At 40.3% G+C, this 23,207-nt stretch overlaps 1 protein-coding gene across 5 annotated transcripts in view; it reads right to left on the bottom strand.

The window, feature by feature from the left end:
* Positions 1 to 23,207, bottom strand: part of Mia3 (MIA SH3 domain ER export factor 3) — a 48,991-nt gene that overhangs the window by 14,140 nt on the left and 11,644 nt on the right. For 4 of the 5 annotated variants that reach the window (XM_070022777.1, XM_070022778.1, XM_070022780.1 and 1 more), the window contains exons 4-11: positions 20,141 to 22,922; positions 17,875 to 18,033; positions 14,402 to 14,547; positions 7,502 to 7,633; positions 1,648 to 1,669; positions 842 to 930; positions 514 to 591; positions 82 to 192 (exon numbers count right to left, since the gene is read on the bottom strand). In XM_070022777.1, the coding sequence (XP_069878878.1) occupies positions 82 to 192; positions 514 to 591; positions 842 to 930; positions 1,648 to 1,669; positions 7,502 to 7,633; positions 14,402 to 14,547; positions 17,875 to 18,033; positions 20,141 to 22,922 (3,519 nt within the window). Of the gene's footprint in view, positions 1 to 81; positions 193 to 513; positions 592 to 841; positions 931 to 1,647; positions 1,670 to 7,501; positions 7,634 to 9,184; positions 9,446 to 14,401; positions 14,548 to 17,874; positions 18,034 to 20,140; positions 22,923 to 23,207 lie in introns of those variants that run through there. The other variant, XM_070022781.1, reaches the window with a different exon arrangement.

Below are 23,207 nucleotides of genomic sequence, written 5' to 3'. Positions count from 1 at the left end.
TGGTGCTGAGGAATCGAACCCAGGGCCTCATGCATGCAAGGCAAGCGCTCTACCACTGAGCCACCTTCCCAGCCCACTTACCAAGTCTTGATTCTTGATATTCTGTTCTCTCTCTGTTTCTAACATAACACGGAGATTTTTGGCTCTGTCATCCAGAATTTCATTGGTTTGTTCAAGTGTCTTGATTTTATCCTTAAAAAAAAAATCCAAAATATTGAAATTACAGTAAAAATTACTTACTAACATTTATTTTTGCTTTTAAAACATATCCCCAGTGCTGGGAAGTTGGCTCAGTGGTAGAGTGCTTGCCTCACATGTATGAAGGCCCAGGTTCAATTCCTCAGCACCACATAAGCAGAAAAAAAAAGCCAGAAGTGGCACTATGGCTCAGTTGGTAGGGTGCTAGCCTTGAGCTGAAGAGCTGAGGGACAGCACGCCCAGGCCCAGAGTTCAGCCCCCATGACCGACAAAAAAAAAAAAAAAAAAAATCCCCAAATGGCAAGAAACTTTTACCTTATATTTAATTGCTTCATCAGAAAGAATCATATTTTGTTTCTTAGTTTCTTGAACATGCTTCTTTGATTCTTTGATCTACATAAAATAAAACATTTAGAATTAGGAAAAATTATGGTGCTACCAAAACTTATTTCCAAGTAGGTGGCTCTTTATAGAAAAAAACAGAGCTCTATAAATTTATTGACTGTTTACAGTGTTAGAATGGCTTACAGGAAATACTGGAAAGAGAAAATACAATTTGAAAAAATACAATAACCAAACTGTAAGACATATGGAAATAATTCAAGTTAGAACTAGAGGGAAAAGACTAAAAGAGTAATTATACCTTCTGTTCATAATTTGACAATTTTTGTAACAGTTCTGCATTTTCTTTCATGATAGTCTTCAACTTTTCAGAAATTTGTTCTTCGGTGACTAAAAGTGAAAAATCCATAAGATTATTATGGATAAATAAAATTAAATTATTAAACATATTAACAGCAAACACATGTAGTCTACCACTATGAAGTAAAAGAACATCTTAACATATCTATTTTGCCTTTAAAAAGCAAGCTAGTAATAGCAGTAAGGGCATAAAAATTTCTTCATCAGAGAGAAATGTATGAACTAAATCATATAAATAAAAAGTAAAGAGAGCTGGGAGTATGGCTCAAGTGGTAAGCATTTAAGTATAAGGCTGTTAAGTTAAAACTCTAATAGTGTCCCCCCCAAAAAATCCAACTTACTTCTAACTTACATAAAACCGTCTTATAAACAGGGCACAGAGGTGTGACACACGCCTAACTAGTTGGGAAGCTGATTGGAAAAATCTTAGCTTGAGGCCAGTCTAGCAGAAAAGTTTGAGAGACCACTTGTTCAATGAAGAGAGCTGTATGTGGTGGTGCACACCTGTTGTCCTAGATACATTAAAAGCCTAGCATAGCTGGTTCACACACAGGTGTATGCCTAGGCAGTAAGTGAAACCTTATCTCAAAAACCAACCAGCAAAAATCAGTGCTAGAAGCATGGCTCAAGTGATAAGTACCTGCTAACAGGCTTGACGTCCTGGGTTCAAACTATAGTTCTGCCCCCCCAAACTCGTATCAAAACCAATACAATGGATAAGAGCATAAAACAAGTCTAAAAATTTACCTTGATATACTCTATTCTTTACCTAGGAGAGAGATAAAATTCAATTTGATGTCAAACATTTGATAAACAGAAGTTTATTATTATTAATACAATTAAAGTATAACAACTAAGAATAACCATTTGGTTCAGGATAATAAATCTAGAGGATTAAAAAATACAGAAAAATAAAAAAATCATTTTAGATTTCATTGATATTGATATACCATAGACAGCTTCAAGACACAAACAAAACATAAACATTTTACTTTACAGCTAAAGACATACCTAATGATTACAATCTTATGACATGAAAACTTAACTTTTAATAAAAAAGTAGTTACTACCTTCATAAAAATATATTAATACTTTATTTAATCAATTTCACTTATTTGTCAACCCCCAATAGCCAGAATAAAGTCTGGAAACAATGACTGTTCAAAAAAATTGAATGCTGGGTACTGGTGGCTCACGCCTGTAATCCTAGTTACTCAGGAAGCTGAGATCTGAGGAATACAGTTCAAAGACAGCCTGGGCAGCAACGTCCATGAGACTCTTATCTCCAATAAACCACTAGAAAACTGGAGTGGCATGGTGGCTCAAGCGGTAGAGCGCTGGCTTTGACCTGAAGAGCCCAGGGACAGCGCCCAAGTCCAGAGTTCAAATCCCTCGACCAACAAAAAAAAAATTGAGAAAACAAAAGGGCAGAATCTTTTTACAAAAACATTCCTCTTTCACTCACCAGAAAACATAAATTATATTTAAAGTCAGCTACTGGCCAAAAAAACACAAAGAAATACAAATAAAATAAGATCCCTGTAATCCTAGCTACTCAGGAGGCTGAGATCTGAGGATCACGGTTCAAAGCCAGCCTGAGCAAGAATGTCTGTGAGACTCTTTTTTGTTTTGTTTTGTTTTTTGGGGGTCCGGTCGTGGGGCCTGAACTCTGGGCCTGGGCACTGTCCCTCAGCTCTTCAGCTCAAGGCTAGTGCTCTACCACTTGAGCCACAGCATCACTTCCGGCTTTTTTCTTATGTGGTGCTGAGGAATCGAACCCAGGGCCTCGAGCATGCAAGGCCAGTGCTCTACCACTGAGCCACCTTCCCAGCCCTGTGAGACTCTTATCTCTAATAAAACCACTAGAAAACCAGAAGTGGCACTGTGGCTCAAGCAGTAGAGCGCTCGCCTTGAGCTGAATAGTGCAGGGACAGTGCACTAGTTCAAGCCCACAACCCACCAAAAAATAAATAAAAAAAATAAAAAAAATCAGTAACTTTTCTGTATGCCAATAATGAACAGACTGACAGACTGAGAAAGAAATCAGGAAAACAATCCCATTTATAAAAGCCTCAAAAATATTAAATAACTAAGAATAAGCCTAACAAAAGGATAAAAAAACCTCTACAATGATAACTAAAAATATTAGAAGATGGAAAAAACTTCCATATTCATGGATTGGTAAAATTAATACTATGAAATGGCTATGCTACTGAAAACAATCAATAAATTTGATGCAATTGCAGAAAAATCCAAATGTCATTCTTCACAGAAATAGAAATATTAATCTTTTTGTTGTTGTTGGTTTTGGTGGTGGTTGTGGGGCTTGAACTCTGGGCCTGGGCGCTGTCCCTCAGCTCTTCAACTCAAGGCTAGTGCTTTACTAATTGAGCCACAGTGCCACTTCCCACTTTTTTTATATGATGCTGAGGAATTGAACCCAGGGCCTCATGCATGTGAGCAAGCACTCCACCACTCTACCACTAGCCACCTCCCAGCCTGAAAAATTAATCTTAAAATTCATATGGACCCTGAATAATCAAAACCACCTTTTTATTCCAGTCCTCAGCCTTGAACTCGGCCTGAGTGGTATCCCTGAGCTCCTTTTGCTCAAGGTTAGCACTCTACCACTTGAGCTACAATGCCACTTCTGGCTTTTTCTGTTATTTAAGTGGCAACCAGAGTCTCAAAGACTTTCTGCCCAGGCTGGCTTCAAACCACTATTCTCAGGTCTCAGCCTCCTGAGTAGCTAGGATTATAGGCATGAACCACCAGTGGCCAGTTCTCAAAACAATGTTGAGGAATAAGAGTAATATTGAAAGTATCACAATTCCTAATCTCAAATTACATTACAAAACCATAGTAACAAACAGCATGTTAGTGGCACCAAAACAGATACACAGAACAGTGGCACAGAATTTAAAAATCCAGATATGAGTCTACATAACTACAGCTATCTTATTTTCTACAAAAGCACCAAAAATGTGTTGAAAAAAGGACAGCTTCTTCAACAAATGGTGCTGGGATAGTCACATGTGAATTTGATGTTTACATGTGAGAGATTGAAGCTAGACACATTTCTTATCCTATAAAAAATAAATTCAAAATGGATCAACATCTAAATTTATGGCCTAAAGTATGAAAATACTAAAGGAAGAATGAGGGAAGACCTTTGAAAATACAGGCAGAAGTAACACCTTTCTGACAGGACTCCAAAAATATAGGAAATAAGAACAAGAATTGACAAATGGGATTGTGCCCAATTAAAAAGCTCCTACATAGCAAAGGAAGCAATTACTAGAATCAAAAGGCAACCTACAGAGTATTTTAAAAAAAAATTGCCACCTATCCACTGGATAGAGAATATCCAACATATAAAGAGTTCCAAAAATTAAACACTCAAAAAATCCAATTAATAAATGGGCAAGCCAATTGAACATAGTTCTCAAAAGAAGTATAAAATGGCCAATAAGTACATGAAGAAATAGTTCAACAACCTTAACAATAAAGGAAATACAAATCAAAACTACATTAAAATACTATCTCACTTTAGTCAGAATGACAATTTTCAAGAAACAACAATAAATACTGAAGATATGGGGAACCTTTACACACTTCTGATGAGAATGTAAATTAGTACAACCACTATGGATATCAGTAAATACATTCCTTAAAAAAATGAAAATAGAACCACTACATGATGCTGCTATATCATTCCCTGACATACATCCAAAGGAATGTAAGTTAGGATAAAATAGAGATTATATGTGCACCAATTTATAGCAGTGTTATTCATAAGAGCAAAGCTATTGAATCAACCTAGGTATCAATCAACTAATGAATGGATAAAGAAAATGTAGTGCTTATGTACAAAGAAGTGTTATTCAGCTGTAAAGAAGAATGAAATAATGTTGTTTGAAGGAAAATGGATGAATTTGGAAATCATGTTAAGTGAAAAAAGTCAGAGAGAAAGACAAATATTACATACTGTTTCTCATATGTGGAATATAAACCTATTTTTTAAAAAACTGAACAAGACTGCAATATGGGTGGGGGGACTACCTGTGGTAAGGAGAGGAGAAAACAAAGAGGTAAAAGGAGAGGGTGAAGAGGGGTGTTACCTATAAAATTTGTTTTTAAAGGGGGGAGAGAGGGTAAGAAAGACTAATAGTGGGTGAATTTGACCAATGTACATTATATACATGTATGGAAATAGTACAGTGAAACCACTTATATCATTAATATATGCTAATTTTAAAAGGGGAAAGAAGTTGGCTACTGGCTGAATTTAGACATGATCTAGATCAGGTGATTTCACATACCACTAAAACCAGTATGATAGATGTAAAAGGGAAAAGAGAATTGACAGGTGACATCTTGATAGGGCGAAAACAGAATCTCCAAGGATAGCAATGAATTCTAGGATAATAAGTCCTAAGTATTAACTAGTTAAAAAGTATTGCTACACTTCCTCATAACTTCAATTAGATTTCTCCTTTCAAATGTTACAAATGGTGATGGAATATTCACACCCATGGCATTTCAGCATTGAGTATCTAAGACACCACTTGTAATAAATATCAATATAGGAAAATGCATTCACAGAAAACTCCTATATGGAGAAATAAATGGCTATTCCTCTAACGTTAGTATATTTGGACACTTAGCACTAATGTTCCTACAGTAATATACTTTCTTTGCTCCCTTTCACCAAACTAACAAGCAGGGGAAAAAACAACGAAGCAAAGGCAGTCTTCCAAGGCAAGGACTATGATTCCACAAGGAAATGCTGAGACTGGAGGAGCAGTAGTTAGGACACAGAGCCTACATGGCATAGTGCAGACCGAAATGGATATTACAGTTCTTGAGATAGGAGAAACAAGAATGAGAAATACACTCCAATTACCACTTCCAATTACCCTTCTGTTCTTTTCTGCCATACTGGAAGAAAATTTCAACGAGGTTAGAAAAGCCCTCAGAGAATCCAGGCAAAAGAAATCTTTGTAATAAAGTATTTTTTTTTGTCCTTGTTTTTGTTGTTTGTTTTAAGCAGGATCCCACCATATAATCCTGAAACTCGCTATCTACATACTGACCCAGAAATTAGTCTGGCCTTGAACTTGTGATACTCCTGCCCCAGCTTGCCTGGTGCCAGGATTATAGGTCTGAATTACCAATACCACACCCAAACAGAAGGCCCTTCTTTTTTTTTTTTTTTTGGGTCCGGTTGTGGGGCCTGAACTCTGGGCCTGGGCGCTGTCCCTCAGCTCTTCAGCTCAAGGCTAGCGCTCTACCACTAGAACCACAAAGGCTCTTCTTTTTAAGTAATATTTACAGTCAACTGTATAGGAGACAAATCTTATTAACAATGATAGATCTGATAAAATAATTAGGAAAAAATAGTGTTAGAAGGGGCTGGGAAAGTGGCTCAGTGGTAGAGCGCTTGCCTTGCATGCATGAGGCCCTGGGTTCGATTCCTCAGCACCACATAAGCAAAAAGAAAAAAGCCGGAAGTGGTGCTGTGGCTCAAGTGATAGAGCGCTAGCCTTGAGCTGAAGAGCTGAAGGACAGCACCCAAGCCCAGAGTTCAGGCCCCATGACCAGACCCAAAAACAAAACAAAAAAACAAAATAGTGTTAGAAATGGATACTTTTCATCTAATGCTGAGACACAAAGTTTCAACCTGAAAGCTTTTTGTCTACAAAGTTCATTTATACACAATAATTTTCCCTAATTACATTTCCCTAATTACATTACTTTTTTTTTTACTTCACTTTGTTATGAGCATTTTCTGTGTCTCCATGTCTTTGAAACATAAAAAGTTGTCTAATAATACCCCATTGTATGGATGTACAATAATCCCTAATGGGGGTTATTTATGTTGTGTCAAGTTCTCACTCTAATAAACACTGTTATATTGAACATTCTTATACAAGGTTTTTAAATGTAAGATTACTCATCTCTTTTTAAGATAGATTACTAGACAGGATAATATGCAATGCTTTTATATATCCTATCCCATTTTCAAGGTTTCTGATAGTATTAAACTACTCTTCAGAATGGCTATAAAAATTCCCAAAGCTACAGGGCACCTGTAATCCTAGCTACTCAGGAGGCTGATATATGAAGACCATAGTTTGAAGCCAGTAGGGGCAAGAAAGCCCATGAACCTCCTTATTTCTGATTAGCTACCAAAAAAGCTAGAACTAGAGCTGTTGCTTAAGTGGTTGAGTGGCTAGCTTAGCTACAAAAGCTCAGGGACAGTGCCAAAGTCCCTGAGTTCAAGCTCCAGGACCCACACCAAAAAAAAAAAAAAAAAAAAAAATCCCCCAAAGCACTAACATGTGCATATTCATCTACTTAATCCTTTAAATTTTAATAGGAGAGTTTTACAAATTGGTTTTTCTATTGAGATTATATATCCACTGTTCTCGTAGGTGTTTATCAACACAAAAACTACAGTAAATTATTTTACAAGGTTAATCTGAATTTAGCCATTTTATGTTTTATGTCAGTAACTTAAAATATCAGTGAAAAGGTCTGATTACAAAATATTCCATGTTTTTATGAATCAAAGTATATATTCACTTAATTTACTCACGACAAGAACAGTTCTCCAGAAGAAAATGGCAAATGAAACTATTCCCAGGAGGGCAGTGAGAACCACAGGCTTCCATGGTAGTCCATAGAAATCAGGACCAGGCTGAACATCATCAGGCAAAGTGGCAACTAGCTGAAATAGACATGTTAGACAAAATAAATGGGGAACCTTACATTTACAACAAAGCCTTCTACATTCTAAACCAAACTCAGAAAACCACCACTTCAAAAATCTTCTCAAATAGTTCCTGTTTCAATAAAGAGCAAGGCCCTGTCCTGTTTGGCTTGCATTGTTTTGAAGTATAATAAATCTAACCATCTTTTAAGTTATATTTCCAGTTCGCAATAAGCTAATAGATGGCCGAAATGCCTTGGATTGTACTTTGCTCTTAGATTCATTATTATTACAAAAAAAGTGAAGGGAGAGGAAAGGAAGGGAAGGGGGAGACATACAAGCAAGTGTTGGTGGTTTACACCTGTAAGAGCTACTGGGGAGGCTGAGATCTAAGGATCACAGTTCAAAGGCCCCAGTCTGGGCAGAAAACTCCAATAGAAAAAGGGAGTGGAGGTGGGGTGAAGAGATGGGAGGGAATGGAAGCAAGCAAGCAAGCAAGGGTGCGCGTGCGTGCACACACACACATGTTAATGTATAATAGATATTATTTATGGGTACAAATAAAACCAAAAAACAACATGATACTGAAAAGCCCAATTAACGTGTCATTCCTCTAAGAGTTTATATCTTCATTCCATTCTACTCTTATATAAACAAGTGCTGAGTAAGTTCACTCAACTTTTTTTTAATGATTGCAAATATATTTATTACAATTTACCGATTAGTTAACAGGTATATATACAAATAGAATTTCAACAATAAAATTCCAACAGACTGGTTACATTTAAATCAATGGATCTGAAGAAGCCAATTAGAAGTCTGCCAGTAACCTAAACTTGACCTTCCATAAATTATTTTAAAAAATAAAATCTGATAGGTTTGACTTCTAGTTAGATGGAAGAGGTGTTATCACATTTCATCACTGAGAAATAGAAATGCTACCTGTCTATACAAAGCTCTTCTCATGCTACATTCACACGAAGCACCATGACATGACTTCAATGTATAAAAGGTGCACGAAAGACCTCCAGGCGTTTTGTTCTTAAACATTGGTTAGGGGCTCTTAACATGTATAAACATTGGATAAATGGACAAGAATTTTGTCAGCCAACTTTTGATAACTTGGTCCAGCTAGACTGCTCCGAAGGTAACTGTCCTAGGTAAAACTCGGTGCCTTAACTGTTTCCTCAGAGACAGTGCGTTACGACAGCACCTAGCCGGTTATAACATCACCCGGCCGGTTTGTCGTGGCCTGCTAACTGTCAGACTGGCCCATCCCCCCCACAGGACATTACGCTGTTTGGATTGCGACTGCATTCTAGAACCTGACACAGCGCCGGACGCTGTGCTCCGTTACAAATAAATAAATAAATAAATAAGCTTCTCAAATGACAGGTACAAGCCCTCGTTAAAGAGCCCAGAAACATCCTGCCCGCCGCTTCTTCGCCCTCTCGATCGGGGGGCCATCTCGTTCGCCTGTCCGTCGGTCGGCCCGTCCGTCCTTCCGCCCTCCGCCTGCCCGCCCGAGCCGGGGGTGTCCCCCCGCCCCCCGGGTGCGGGGACCGTCACCTCCAGGAGCTTGGCTATGAGGGCGGCGTACAGCACCGACAGGGGGCCCAGAAGCTCCGGATCCCCCGCAGAGGCAGTGACAGACGGCACGGTGGCTGGTACCGTGTCCATGGTGCGGGGACGGCGGGGCAGAGGCGACGCTTCCCTGCGGATCGGCCCGGGACCTCCACTTTTCCCGTTTCCTCCACCGGAGGGACCCGGCCAGGGGGGCGGGCACCGGGAATGAACTTCGCCTTCCCCGAGAAGCCGGCACCTTCCGCCTTCCGCCACCAGGATAATGCGTCATCAAATAATGCCCAGGGCGGACGTCGAGGCGCCGGCTTCTGGGGGCGGAGCCAGGGCGGAGGGGCGGAGCCAGGGCGGCGGGGGCGGAGCCAGAGCGGCGGGGGCGGAGCCTGGGTGAAACCAACCAACGCCTGGCGCGGGGGTGGGAGCTGAGGGGCGGGGTGGGGCAGAGGCAGCGGGGATTGACAACCCGCGATTTTAAAGGGCGTTGAGGCAGCCGGCGAGCTACCCGGAGGTCAAAGGCTGGGAGCCGGGGAGATGCGCTGGGGCTCAGGCCCTTTGAGAATGGATTGTTTTTATGCCACAGGGTGCCTCCAAACGTCCACACCGGAGACGATTCTCCTGCCCCATTCTGAAGGACCACCATTCAGAATGGACCAAACCTTCCTTTCCAGCCCACTTGAGCCCTCTGCTTACTTCTCCCTTCTTGACCTCCGCTTGGTCACTCCTTTAAAAAGCCTTAGCCCCATGCCAGTGGCTTAGATCTGTAACCATAGCTACATGCCAGGCTGAGGACCTGGAGCACTGCAGTTGGAGGCCAGCCTAGAGAGAAAAAAAGTTAACGACACCCTCTTCTCAAGACCCTTGTCTCAACTGGATGCAGTGATGCACGCCTTTCATCCCAAACTACACAGAAGACTGAGATTGGGGGGGGGGGGGAGGTGGATTACAACCGTGAGCCGTAACTGGGCCAAATACTTTTGAAATCCTTTCTTCCAGCTTTTGGAAATGTACACCACATTATTATTATTATTAGAGTCACCTTATTCTCTCTGCTTTTTTTTTTGTGGTGGTTTGAACATTTTCCATGGTAAATACTTTAAAAAATTAGAATTAAGATATAACTTCAAATATTTAAAGGATTACATTGTAGAAATCAGTGTGTGTGTGTGTGTGTGTGTGTGTGTGTGTGTGTGTGTGTGTGTTACTTAGAGTTGAACCCAGGGCCTCTTGTTAGACAAGTGCTCTACCATATAAGCCATTAACACCCTCCCCCCATCATTTTACTTTTAGTTTTGGGGGATTTTGTTTGTTTCAGGTAGGGTCTCACTGGTAACTTTAGCCCAGCTTGGCTTCAAACCTTGAACTTCTTGACCCTGTCTCCCAAGTAACTAGGTTGAATTAGATTTTATAAGGGATATCACACAGAGGGAAATATGAGTCAATATAAGAATGAATTAACCGCCGGGTGCTGGTGGCTCACGCCTGTAATCCTAGCTACTCAGGAGGCTGAGATCTGAGGATCGCGGTTCAAAGCCAGCCCGGGCAGGAGAGACCGTGAGACTCCTATCTCCAATAAACCACCAGAAAACCAGAAGTGGCGCTGTAGCTCAAGTGGTAGAGCGCTCGCCTTGAGCTGAAGAGCTGAGGGACAGAGCCCAGGCCCAGAGTTCAAGCCCCACGACCGACAAAAAAAAAAAAAAAAAAAAGAATGAATTAACCAGCCAAGATCAGTGACTTTGTACTGGGAACAACAGATGCACAGGCCTCATAACTTCTTGTCAATGATGTAGTCCTGCCAACATCTCTTCTAACCCTAAGACTCTGAGCAGTGATCAACAATTGACCTATGAATCTGACCTCTGGTGCAGTTCATCCAGTCAAGCCAGCGTCCATTTCTCCCAAGTCCTACCAGATAACTAAAACTACTTCTTTGAAAGATAACTAAAACTACTTCTTTGAAACTTCACATTAACTAGTTCATATAGCCTCCACTTCTCCAGTTACCATCTATATTTAATAAGCTCTTTCCTTAAGCCTTCCAAAAATCAGAATTATGCTTTGTCTGTCTTAGATATTCCTACCACTGTGTCCTGAACTTATTAAGCCATCAAAATGTATTTTTGGTAATTAATGTAATACTGGGCCTCTTTTTGCTATTTATGTCTGTTTCTCCCTCTGTTATCTCACATGTGTGTTCCTAATCTAGACCTAGAAGAGAGAGCTGCATATACCTAGAAATATATGATGAAGAATTCCTCCCACATCTGGAGGCTGTTAAATTTTTCAAGTGATGGCTCATTTTGATAAAGTATGACTTCTCTAGCTGGCTTAATGTGATGATCAAAATAAAAATAAGGAGGAAGATTAAAAAACTTAAAATGCCAGGTGCGTCACCAGACAGTTTACATTTATCAAATCATTTGATTCCTTAAAAAATTTAGAGGATGGGGCTGGGAAGATGGCTCAGTGGTAGAGTGCTTGCCTCCCATGCATGAGGCCCTGGGCTCGATTCCTCTGCACCACATAAACAGAAAAGGCCTGAAGTGGCACTGTGGCTCAAGTAGTAGAGTGCTAGCCTTGAGCTAAAGGGCTCAGGGACAGCGCCCAGGCCTAGAGTTTAAGCCCCACGACCGACCAAAAAACCCAAAAAATTAGAGGAGTAGTGGGCACCAGTGGCTCACACCTGTTATCCTAGCTACTAAAGAGGCTGAAGCTGAAATCTGAGGATCACAGTTCAAATTCTGTGAGACTCTTATCTCCAATAACCACCCCCCCAGAGAAAACTGGAAGTGGCACAATAGCTCAAGTGGTAAAGCACTAGCCTTGAGCTGAAGAACTGAGGAACAGTGCCCAGGCCCAGAGTTCAAGCCCTATAACTGACCAAAAAGAAAAAAGAAAAATATTAATATTTTCATCTTTTTTTCAGATAAAGAAGCTGGGATTTAAAGTTTAGTAATTTGTAATATATCAATCTTGTAGAGAACAGAATAGAATAGTAATCATTAGAGACCTGGAAGGATAGTAGGAAGGACAGAAAGAAGTTAGAAGAAAGGCACCAAAACACAATTAAGAAAGGAGTAAGTGCTAGGTTTTCTATAGTATAGTAAGATAACCATTGGTTAAAATAACTTATAAGGCCAGGTACGGTGGTACATATATGTAATCCCAGCTAACTAGTGGTCAGGATCACAGGAAGATCACAGTTTGAGGCTAGACTAGGCAAAAGTGAGACCTTATCTGTAAAGTGAACTTAAAGTAAAAGGACTGGGGGTATAGCTCAATTGGTAGAATATTTGCTTAGCAAGCACAAAACAGTGAGTGTAATACTCAGTCCTGCAAAAAAAAAAAAAAAAAAAAAAGCCTATGATATAATTTGAAATAACTAGTAGAGTACAAAGTTCCAAACTCACACAAAAAAGGGTAATGCTTGAAGAGATTGAAGTGCTAATTGCACTAATTTGATCATTAAACAATGTATACATATATTGAATTATGCTAACGTTCAAATGTAAAAATATTAAGTCCAATTTAAAAACAATAACAACAACAACAACGAAAGTTCAGTAGTTTGCCCAAACTTCTAAACTATAACTTTGGGACCAGAAACCAGATCACCCTGAGTCACAACTCATTTACAGAGAAGACAATAACCCTCTTTCCTATACAAGCATTGAAATAACAGCACCTTCAAGAAACTACTTTGGCTGGAAAGACCACTCACTTTGCAGTCCTGCTGTCCTTAGCCTCCAACTTCTGAAAGCCTGCTCATTCCAATTGAACCAGAAAAAAGTGTCCAATATCAACAAATACCAGAAGAGGGAGCCAATTCCTAAAAAAGCTTTAGATAAGCTTCTAAACAGATTAAATGTCTCATTTGGATCCTGACTCACTTTCAAAAGATCAGTCCAAATAAATCATCTGTCATAAATGACTCTTTCGAAGAAACAGATCTGATTCCTGCCGAAATCTTGAAAAGACTCCCTCCATGAACAGTTTAATATCACACATCATTGCACGTAACTTTCTTCATTATTTGCCCTCTTCCAATAGCTACCATCCACCTTACAACTTTCCTAATCTCTCCATCTTTCCTTCAGCCTCCATCTCTCAGAATATTTATTTTGTTGTTGTTGTTGTTGTTGTTTTGGTCAGTTATGGGGCCAGAACTCTGGGCCTGGGCACTGTCCCTCAGCTCTCCAGCTCAAGGCTAGCGCTCAACCACTTGAGCCACAGCGCCACTTCTGGTTTTTTCTGCTTATGTGGTGCTGAGGAATCGAACCCAGGGCCTCATGCATGCAATGCAAGCACTTTACCACTGAGCCACCTTTCCAGCCCATGTCTCCTGTTCTGATTGTCCACTGTCTCCATCATCCACCTGAGCTCTTCTATTCAACAACAAACCAAATGACAACTCCCACTTGTCCTTTGAATCTCTTAAAATGTATCTCTCAGCTAATTCTAACCTTATCATCTTCAAATCATAATAAACACATTTCCAGAATATACTATCCCATGATCATATACACACTTGTATTCTTGCCCATATCTTATCGTGTTTTCCTGTGAATGTCTTTATCTCCCTGCTATAGACTGAAATGTCCTGATGAAAAGAACCATGTTTTATAGTAGTGTACCTGCCAAACCCTGGCAGGGAGCAAATCCTCCTCACATACTAAATCAAGAATCTTTAACTTGAGCTAGACACCAGTGACTCATAGTTATTCAGGAGGCTGAGATCTGAGGATCACGGTTCAAAGCTGGCAGGAAAATCCATGACATTCTTATCTCCAATTAACCACCAAAACAATCCAGAAGTAGAGCAGTGGTCTCAAGTGGTAGAGTGCTAGCCTTAAGGAAAAAAAGCTTAGGGACAATGCTCAGGCTCTGGGTTCAAGTCCCAGGACCAACATACACACACACACAAAGAATCTTTAAAGCTAGCCCAGGCCATAGGTTCAAGTCCCAGAAACTACGCATGTGCAAGTGCAAGCACGCACACACACACACACACACACACACACACACACACACACACACAAGAATCCTTAACTAACACCTTCTACCTAAGATTCACTTTAGGATTGTCTTCAGAGGACCAGGAGCTGCTATTATAAAGACATATGAAAGCCTTCATTACATGCATGTTCAAAATCAAATTAAAAATAGTTTTAAGCAACATTGTAGCTTAAGAAACTGTATCAAACTTACCATCTTGGTTAAATAAAGGATGACTGAATATATTAAAAGGATTGCATTCTCCAAAGGTGAAACACTTGCTGGCTCTTCCACAATTGTCTCTAGTTGCTTTTTTGTGTCAACAGAATCAACAGGAGTAACTTCAGTTGTAAGTAGCCCTAAAATTGAGGGAGAAAACAAATACTTTATTGTATGCTTTAAGTTCATTTGACAGTTCGCTAAATATTAGTCAGAATGCAAAGGATATGTGGTTCTCATAAAGAAACTACAGAGAAAAGAAACTTCAGAATCTTAATAAGAGCCATCAGACCCTTTGGTTTATAAAATAAACAGCTCTCCAGCTACATTTCTGCCCTTCCCAGCCTCCCAGCGCTCCCCTGTCCATGTAACTGCCATTAAAACAATATTTACTCATGCTAAATGGGAGGAGAACAACTGAAATTTACGCTTTCATTGTACAGCCACAGTTTCATTCAACAAAGATTCTATGCTGAAAAGCACTGTATTAGAAACTTCAGAAGAGTTGACAGAATGAGACTTGTTCCATAGACTTGCAGGTAGAACTCACCAAGGATTAGCACAACATCTGACCTGACACCTGGCAGGTACTCAGTAATTACTTACTGAATGGACATGTGACCCTAACATATAAGAGAATGTGGTAAATGACTGCCAAGAGAATCTAAGGTGAATGACAATTCTGCTTACAGAATTAAGAGCAACACAGAATGTTATCAGTCTTTTTTTTTTTTTTTTTTTTTTTGCCAGTTCTGGGGCTTGAACTCTGGGCCTGGGCACTGTACCTGAGTTCCTTTTTGTTCAAGGCAAGTGCTCTACCATTTGAGCCACAGCGTTACTTCTGGCTTCTTCTGTGATTAGTTGGAGATAAGAGTCGGGATCCTGCCATAAAGGCTCTGTGAAAGAGTTTGAATTCCAGTCTACCTGAGAGGATTTTCACAGGAGAAGGGAGGGATGGGATTTCAGCATGAGTTACATGAGCTAGATGCATTCGGTTAAACAGCCGAGAGTCCAACATGAGACTAGTGAGAAGTTGAGAATCTCCAGTGGCTCTCTTGTTATTGGTCTATGAATTTCACATCTGGTGAGAATTTTCCAATTGGGTCAGCTTCTCAAATGTTGAGATGCATGATATGACATTTGGAAAGATTTGAGCCAGTGGCTCACACCTGTAATCCTAGCTACTAAGGGGGCTGAGATCTGAGGATCACAGCTGGAAGCCAGCCCAGGTAGAAAAGTACATCATACTCTTATCTCCAATTAATCACAGAAAAAGCCAGAAGTAACACTGTGGCTCAAATGGTAGAGCACTTGCCTTGAACAAAAAGGAACTCAGGAACAGTGCCCAGGCCCAGAGTTCAAGCCCCAGGACTGGCAAAAAAAAAAAAAAAAAAAAAGACTGATAACATTCTGTGTTGCTCTTAATTCTGTAAGCAGAATTGTTCCTGTTATAAAAAAAATTTTTTTTGAGCAAGATACTAACAAATCTTAATGGTAGAGGAATCATTTTCAGTGCACAGAACCTTTCTGAGCTCAAATAGGATTTAGTAACAGAAGGTAATATATCGGAATATGGTATCCTCTCAGGCAGGGGAGACCTTTGATATGTCATTCCTTCTCAAATCTCTCTCACTATTAATTTCCCTACACTTGTGCATGTTTCCATAGCAGCGGTGGTTGGGGCCCAGTGCTATAAGGACTACAGTTCTTCACACTACTATTATAACTTGTTCTTATGGACCAGAATCTTTACACACATACACACACACACACAAAAATGGCTGGGGATACAGCTCAGTGAAAGAGCTGCCACTTAGCATACACAAGACTGTGTTTGACCCACAGTACTACTACTACTACTACTAATAATAATAATAATAATAATAACATAAAACTGTAATCATGTCATATTATTCTGATTTATGAGAATAAATTTATGAGAGGCTGCACAAAATTAGAAAATTTCTATTACTGAGGATTTTTGGTGTTTTTTGTTTGTTTATTTGTTTTGTTTGTTCTTGTTTGTTTTCTTGCTGGTCCTGAGGCTTGAAGTCATGGTAGACCATGCTGTCCCTGAGCCTTTTCTGGTCAAGGCTAGCACTACCACTTGAGCCACAGCTCCACTTCTGACATTCTTGGTGCTTCATTGGAGTCAAGGATCTCATGGACTTTCCTGCCTGCACTGGCTTCAAACTGCAATCCTCAGATCTCTGCCTCCCGAGAAGCTAGGAATACAGGCATGAGCCACTGGCCCCAGCTTACTGGGTTTTGTTTTTTTTAAAGAAAATATCCATCTCCCATTAAATCAAGGACTATTGACAAGTGGCAGTCTATATTGGACTTCAAAATTCTGTATTGTTTCCTATAAGGATACAGAATTAAAGATATCTGGGCTATTCACTGTATCCTAAAAAGTGCTGTTTTGCTGAATCAGCAAATCAAAAAAGAATCTGAGCTACATTATAATTTCATCCAATTGAAGGACATAAAGACGTGAAAAACATAGAACTGAGAATGTGGCTTAGTGGTAGAGTGCCTGCCTAGCATGCATGAAGCCCTGGGTTCAATTCCTCAGTACCACATAAACAGAAAAAGCCAGAAGAGGTGCTACAGCTCAGGTGGTAGAGTGCTAGCCTTGAGCAAAAAGAAGCTTGGGGACAGAGCCCAGGCCTTGAGTTCAAGCCCCAGGACAAAAATAAAACAGAACAAAAAAACACCACAAAATATGTGTTTTTAGGACATGAAACTCTAAACTTGTGTGGGGCCAGACTTACTTAGAGGGTTCCTTAACCACAGATTACTGTCCCCACCCCCAAAGTTCCTGATGCTCTTGGTCTAGTTGAAAAGTGTTTGCACCTTCAGCCTTTGAAGAATGATATTTTAGATTAAAACCCCAGATATAGGCAAACTGGTCTGTAGATTACTTATAGCCTCTGGTCTCCTTCTTATTTTGGGTCTCTATTACAACTCACACTTTTCTCTCAATTACTCTGGATTGCTTTGTTTTGTTTTTAACTCATACGCATCTAGATTGTTCTCTTCTCTTTCCTACCTTGTTTTATTTTACTTTTGCTTTTTGTTTTGGAAGTATTAAGGTTGAAACTCAAGACTTCATACTTTCTAGGCAGGTAGGTGCTCTAGCATTAGCCCCTTTCCCCCCTTTTTTATTTAGTTAATTTTCAGGTAAAGCCTCAATGTTTTTGTCTGGGACAGGTCTCTGGCTGAAATCTTCTTACATATGGCCTTCTGCATAGCTGGGATGACAGGTGTATACCCCATTCCAGGCCTGTTCATTGAAAAGAGATCTCACTTTTCCCCCAAGACTGACTTCAAACCACAATCTTTCTGATTGCTATCAAGTAGTTCCGATTTCAGGAGTGAGCAACTGCACCTAGTTCTCTATCTTACCTTTAGTGACAACTATTTCTATAAGCCTCTACTTTGTATAGAAAAAGTAAAAGCTTTACCTGGGACTATATCATTCTCAGTATCCAGCTTTTGGGACACTTGTGAGGCATCTATGTCTCCAGTCACAGGTTGATCCAAGAGACTGTGCTCTTCAGGAAGTTGTACATTAAGCTCTGTGTTCTCCTGTGGGAAATTATCTTCATGGGGTGGCTGTATCTCTTCAGGAGAAAAGAATGCAGTGAGCCACCTTGATTGATACCATCCACTCAGCCCATCCCATGACACACAGTTCCAGGGCACTGCCCCCTGTGTCCAGATGCCCCCTGAGTATAACCAGGCAGAGAGATAAAGAGTTTCCATTTCTTTTACACCATTGAAATATGACTGGGCTGCATTGTCAAATTTACAAAGGGAGCCTTATTCCAAAGTATTTCATAAATAAATTCCATACATTTATAGAAAGGACTTCAGCGCCTAACTTCCCTTGGCAAATCAATGTATACCCACACAAATAAATGTACAGTAAAGAATTCCAGTCAAGAAATATGAAAAGCCTGTTCTACTTAGAAACAACACAAACTCTCTCCTCTATTCACAGGTGAGCTTGTGTCTCAGAGCCAGTGTCGAGTGAATAGCTTACCCAAGTGCCTTTCAAACATTAGATCCTCTAATGGCCAAAGAAGAAACATATCTCTTTCCCTAAGAAGTTCAAAGCATTGTCCACTGTCATCCACAACAAAGATTATTTCTTTGTATTCACATATTGTAACTTGAAAATTCTTTTGGCTTTTTCACTCTTATCCAAACTATAGCTGTTTTGGTTAAATGTAAAAATGTTCTCTTCCTCCAATTCTCAAGAAAAGTTAGCATTCTCTGCAGACAAATTTTCCTGTGGCTTTATGTCCTCTACTATATGCTTCAGTCTGAAAAGCACAGGTACACAGGATAAAACATAGGACTAGGAAATAAAAAGCTTATATCAGGATATTGGCCGTATTGGTTAGCAAATATTCACTGACTGGCTTTCATTTGTCAAGTGTATGTTATTAGAAAGCTCCTCATCCTGATTCCATCCTTGATTAATCTGTTTGCTTGTTTGCAGTACTGGGATAACCCAAACATTGCATATGCTAATCATCCTTAATTAATCTAAAATTTAAAAACCAAGGACCCATAGAATATAACTGTAAAAAATGATAACTCACAAAGGCAGGCAAGTGTGTGACATCCATAAAAGATGAAAGTTGGGAGTAACGAAGGATTTCCAGCAAAGTATTTAAAAGTTATGCCACTGGGGAGCCAGTGGCGAACAGTTATAATCCTAGCTAATCAGGAGGCTGAGATCTGAGGACCAAACCCAGCCTGGACAGGAAAGTCTGGGAGACTCTTATCTCCAAATAACCACCCAAAAAACGGGAAGTAGATTGTGGCTTAGGTGGTAGAGTGCTAGTCTTGATCAAGAAAGCTCAGGGATGCTTAAGCCCTGAGTCCAATCCCAGAACCGGGGGGTGGGGGGGGGTGGGGGCGAGTTATGCTAAGGGCCAGGATCAGTGGCTCATTCCTACAATCCCAGCCACCAGGGGGGTGGAAATTGGTAGACTGTTTTGAGGCCAGTCCTGGCAAAAAAAAAAAGTAAGACACAGTCCTCCCCCAAACTCTACAGGAAAAACATGATGGTACAAACATAATCCCAGTTATGTGAGCATTGTAGGTAGGAAGACCATGGTCCAAGCCTAGCCCAAGCAAAAAACATGAGACCCAATTTTAAAAATAACTTAAGAATTGGGGACATAGATCAAGTAGTAGATAAGAGTACATGCACTAACATGCAGAAACCCTTGAGTTCAAACCACAGTAGGATGCACGCGAGCATGCACAAACACACCACACACACACACACACACACACACACACACACACACACACACACACACACACACACACACACACACGAAAGTTATGCAGTCAGTCGTTGGTTAGGGAGCAGTTACTTTATGATGGAGAAATTGGGTTCCATAAGACTTTCCGTAATCTTATCTGAGATCTGTGCTTTGTTAAGAAGTCTACTTAGTACATTAAGTTTCTGGTTGTAGCTTCCTCTTTAGCTTTTTATAAAGTTTCCTTTTGAAATATTGACTAATCTACCTTAAGGGAAACAATAAGAAAAATCTCCCTTTTATGTTCTAGACTGAAAGAAGAGCCTTCTTTTTTTAAACACATGGAAACTAGATCTAGGAACCTTATACAAATGCACTTTGGTGACCAGCGTACCACCACCTGTTTTCTCCAGCCCAACCCAGACAAGGCCACAGGCAGGAACTTTACCTTCCGTTGGTCCAGCCCAGCCTTCCTCTAGAGGAGGGGGAGTGAGGAGCGGGGCTGTCTCCACCATGGAGTGCTGGTACCTAACAAAATAGACCAGGTCTTGAACGTCATCCATCACCGCAGCCTCTTCAAATACGTTATTTTCCTTCATTCCCAGATCTTTATTTTTAGCCACTCGAGTATCGAGCATTTTCTCTGCCACATTCAGAATGTGTGACTCTGAAGCTCGGAAGACTTTATCCAGGGCTTTTTCCACATTGTAGGGCAGGCTCTCCTGCTGTGCTGACTTCAGCTTTAATGACATCTCACGTAGCATAGCTTCTAACTCAGTGACATCTAAGTACTTCAGGAACCGCTGCAGAGATTGAACTTCTCTGCAGAAGCTGGTTATGATGGGCAAAGTCTCCTTGAAGGTGCTAAGCTCTGGCTCCAGAGCTGTGTGTGAGCTCCCGGGGAACAAGTCATGGTCAAGGTCTACAGAACCAGGCCCCTGGCTTTCTGAGTCCATGAGTTTCTCTATGTTCTCAGGCTCCTCTTCTGAGATTTCTTCTCCATCAGTCATCTCTACAAGTCCTGGGGTGTTTAGGTTTTCTTCAAGGTTGCCTTTTTCCAGGTTGTCAGCATTTTTATTCAGAAATCTTTCTTCTAACCCTGGAAGCTGAGCCTTTTTCTTGTCAAGAAAGTCACCTTCTTTTGATGATCTCTGGGCTTTCTCATCTTCCAGAGAGCTGTCTGTTCTGCCCACCACCACAGTACCTGGCTCCCTGCCTAATTTCTCCACCCCTGAGACTGCACTATCACTATTCTTCATCTCCAAAACCATACTTGAAGGTTTATGTCCGTCAGTTTCTGAATCAGGATTCATGGTCCCTAAAGTTACTTTTTCATTAACTTGTAAATTAACATCTGACTTCCCTTCCCAAATGTTAGGGTGTGTCTCTTTAGATTGTTTTGCACTTTGAGCATTTTCATCCTCCAGTAGTTCTTCAGGGAGAAAATCATCCTCATCTGTATCTGGTTTTTCAGTATGGAAACGTGGTACTTCCACCAGATCATCTTGCTCAGGTGTTTCAACTTCCTGTGTCCCCTGTGTTGTCTTTTGATGAACCAATTGTGCAGTTGTGGGGTCCTCCTTGCCCTCTTTCTCAGAAAGCCCTAACTTCTCATTCACTTGCTTACTGACTGTAGTGGTCATGTCTTTGTCTTGATGCCAAGAAAGATTTCTTCCCAAAGTAGGAACCTTTTCTTTCAGTTCACTTGGCAAACCAATTTTCTCTGGAGAGGAGAACCTTGGTTGACTTTCAGTTTTAAGAGCATCTTCTTCCTCTTTATGTTGATGTTCCCCTGAATGTGTGTGCACATTTGGTCCATTCACTGAAAAATCTACTTCTTCCATACTATGTTTTGATGTATTTTGCTGATTATCTCCCAAGAGTGGTATGATATCCATGGATTTCTGCTCGCTCTTTCCTTCGGTCATCTGATTTTCCACAGCTTGATTGATCTCTGGGCCATCCCCCAAAATCTTCTCTCCAGGTTTTTCTTCATTGAACATTTCTTTTGAGACATGAATGATTGTTTCTTTTAGGTCATTTTCTTTGGTTTTGAACACTGATTTCCAAACATCTTTACCCTTTTCAGCAGCTGGCAAAGAGTTGAGCTCATTGTTTTGAGAACTGTGTATAGTCACCCCTTCTTGCTTCACATCTTCTAATTCTGACTGGTCTGGCACTAGGTCCATCTTGGGCTTCTGGACATCCTCCCTTTTTTCTTTAATGTGAACCTCTAAGTCATCTTTATCATTTGTTTTAGAGGCTTCTACAAGAAGACCATCTTCTGTATGTTCAGAGTCAATGTCATCAGCAGCTGATTGCAGTTTGCCCTGTTTGCTCTCTGGTACTCGAGTATCACCATGTTCTTTTTCTTCTTCTGAATTAGAACTCTCTGAAGTCATCACACCTGCTTTTTGTTCAGTACCTGTGACAATAGAGATGAAACTATCCCCCCAGGTTGTCAGTACATTTTTGTCATCATTGCTGATGCCAGGTGGCATAGTCATCTCAACCTTACCCTCTTTGTTCAAACTTTGTTCTATATCAGTTAAATGTTTTTCCATTCTGGACTTCATTGGTGTTTCCTCATCTTCTCCTTCTGTGAAAGTTAGCAATGGTAATTCATCAAAGTTGTCTGTATTCTCCTCTTCTTCATTCTCTTGTCTGTAATACTCAGCATCCAATTCCTCATCAAAATCATCTTCTAATGAAGTAACCAGTCTAGTTGTCTCATCATCCGATACAAGAGCATCAGCAGTTGAACCAAATTTGGTTTTCAAGTCTAGAGTCATTTCTGTCTTCAAAAGTTTATATGCATCCATCTTTTCCTGTTCATTTGTGACCTGAGAACTATGGCTGCTTTTGTTTTCATTTTCTGGTACTTTTAGTTTATCTTTCAGCATTTCTTCGAAAGAGTCAAATGATGATTTTTGTCCCTGAGCATTATCTGTTTGACTATTTGCATGTGAGTGACTCTTCTGAGCCAGAAACTGTTCCTCTAGATCCTCAGTGCTTTCTGGAAATGCACTTTTACTTTCTTCTGCATTGGCTTCTACTGGTTCAGGTTCAGGTTCACTTCCCTTAGATAATTCAGTCTGAGAAACCTTTGCTACATCCTTCTCAGAAGCATCAGTTGCAGAATCATACAATTCCAAATACCCTAAGAGTTCTTCTACATTATAATTATCAAAATCATCTCTTCCTCCATCAAAACAGACAAAGTCTGTCTCCTGTCAGGAAAAGAAAAACATTCATTATTTTAACAAGCAAGTGTCATGAGAACATCTTGTGTTTATGCTAATAACAAAGAGAATCCCAAATTGATGCCTAGCTCTAGAAGAGCCAACTTCTGGCCAACCTTGAGTTTTGATGGTTCTTGATCACTGGGAGATGGGAAGCTAACACCCAAGAAATACTCCTAACTTACCCTCATTCTATCTTCCTGAAAAGAATGACTCATGATGTGCCTGGTGAGTTTGTTGAGTCCCATCCCTCTTTTCTGTTTACTAACTGGG

This window comes from Dipodomys merriami, unplaced genomic scaffold (genome assembly GCF_024711535.1).
Source record: "Dipodomys merriami isolate MVZ:Mamm:240054 unplaced genomic scaffold, mDipMer1.0.p SCAF_153, whole genome shotgun sequence".
Lineage (NCBI taxonomy): Eukaryota > Metazoa > Chordata > Mammalia > Rodentia > Heteromyidae > Dipodomys > Dipodomys merriami.
The sequence above is the reverse complement of the archived record's forward strand: the minus strand, read 5'-3'. Positions and strand labels throughout refer to the sequence as shown.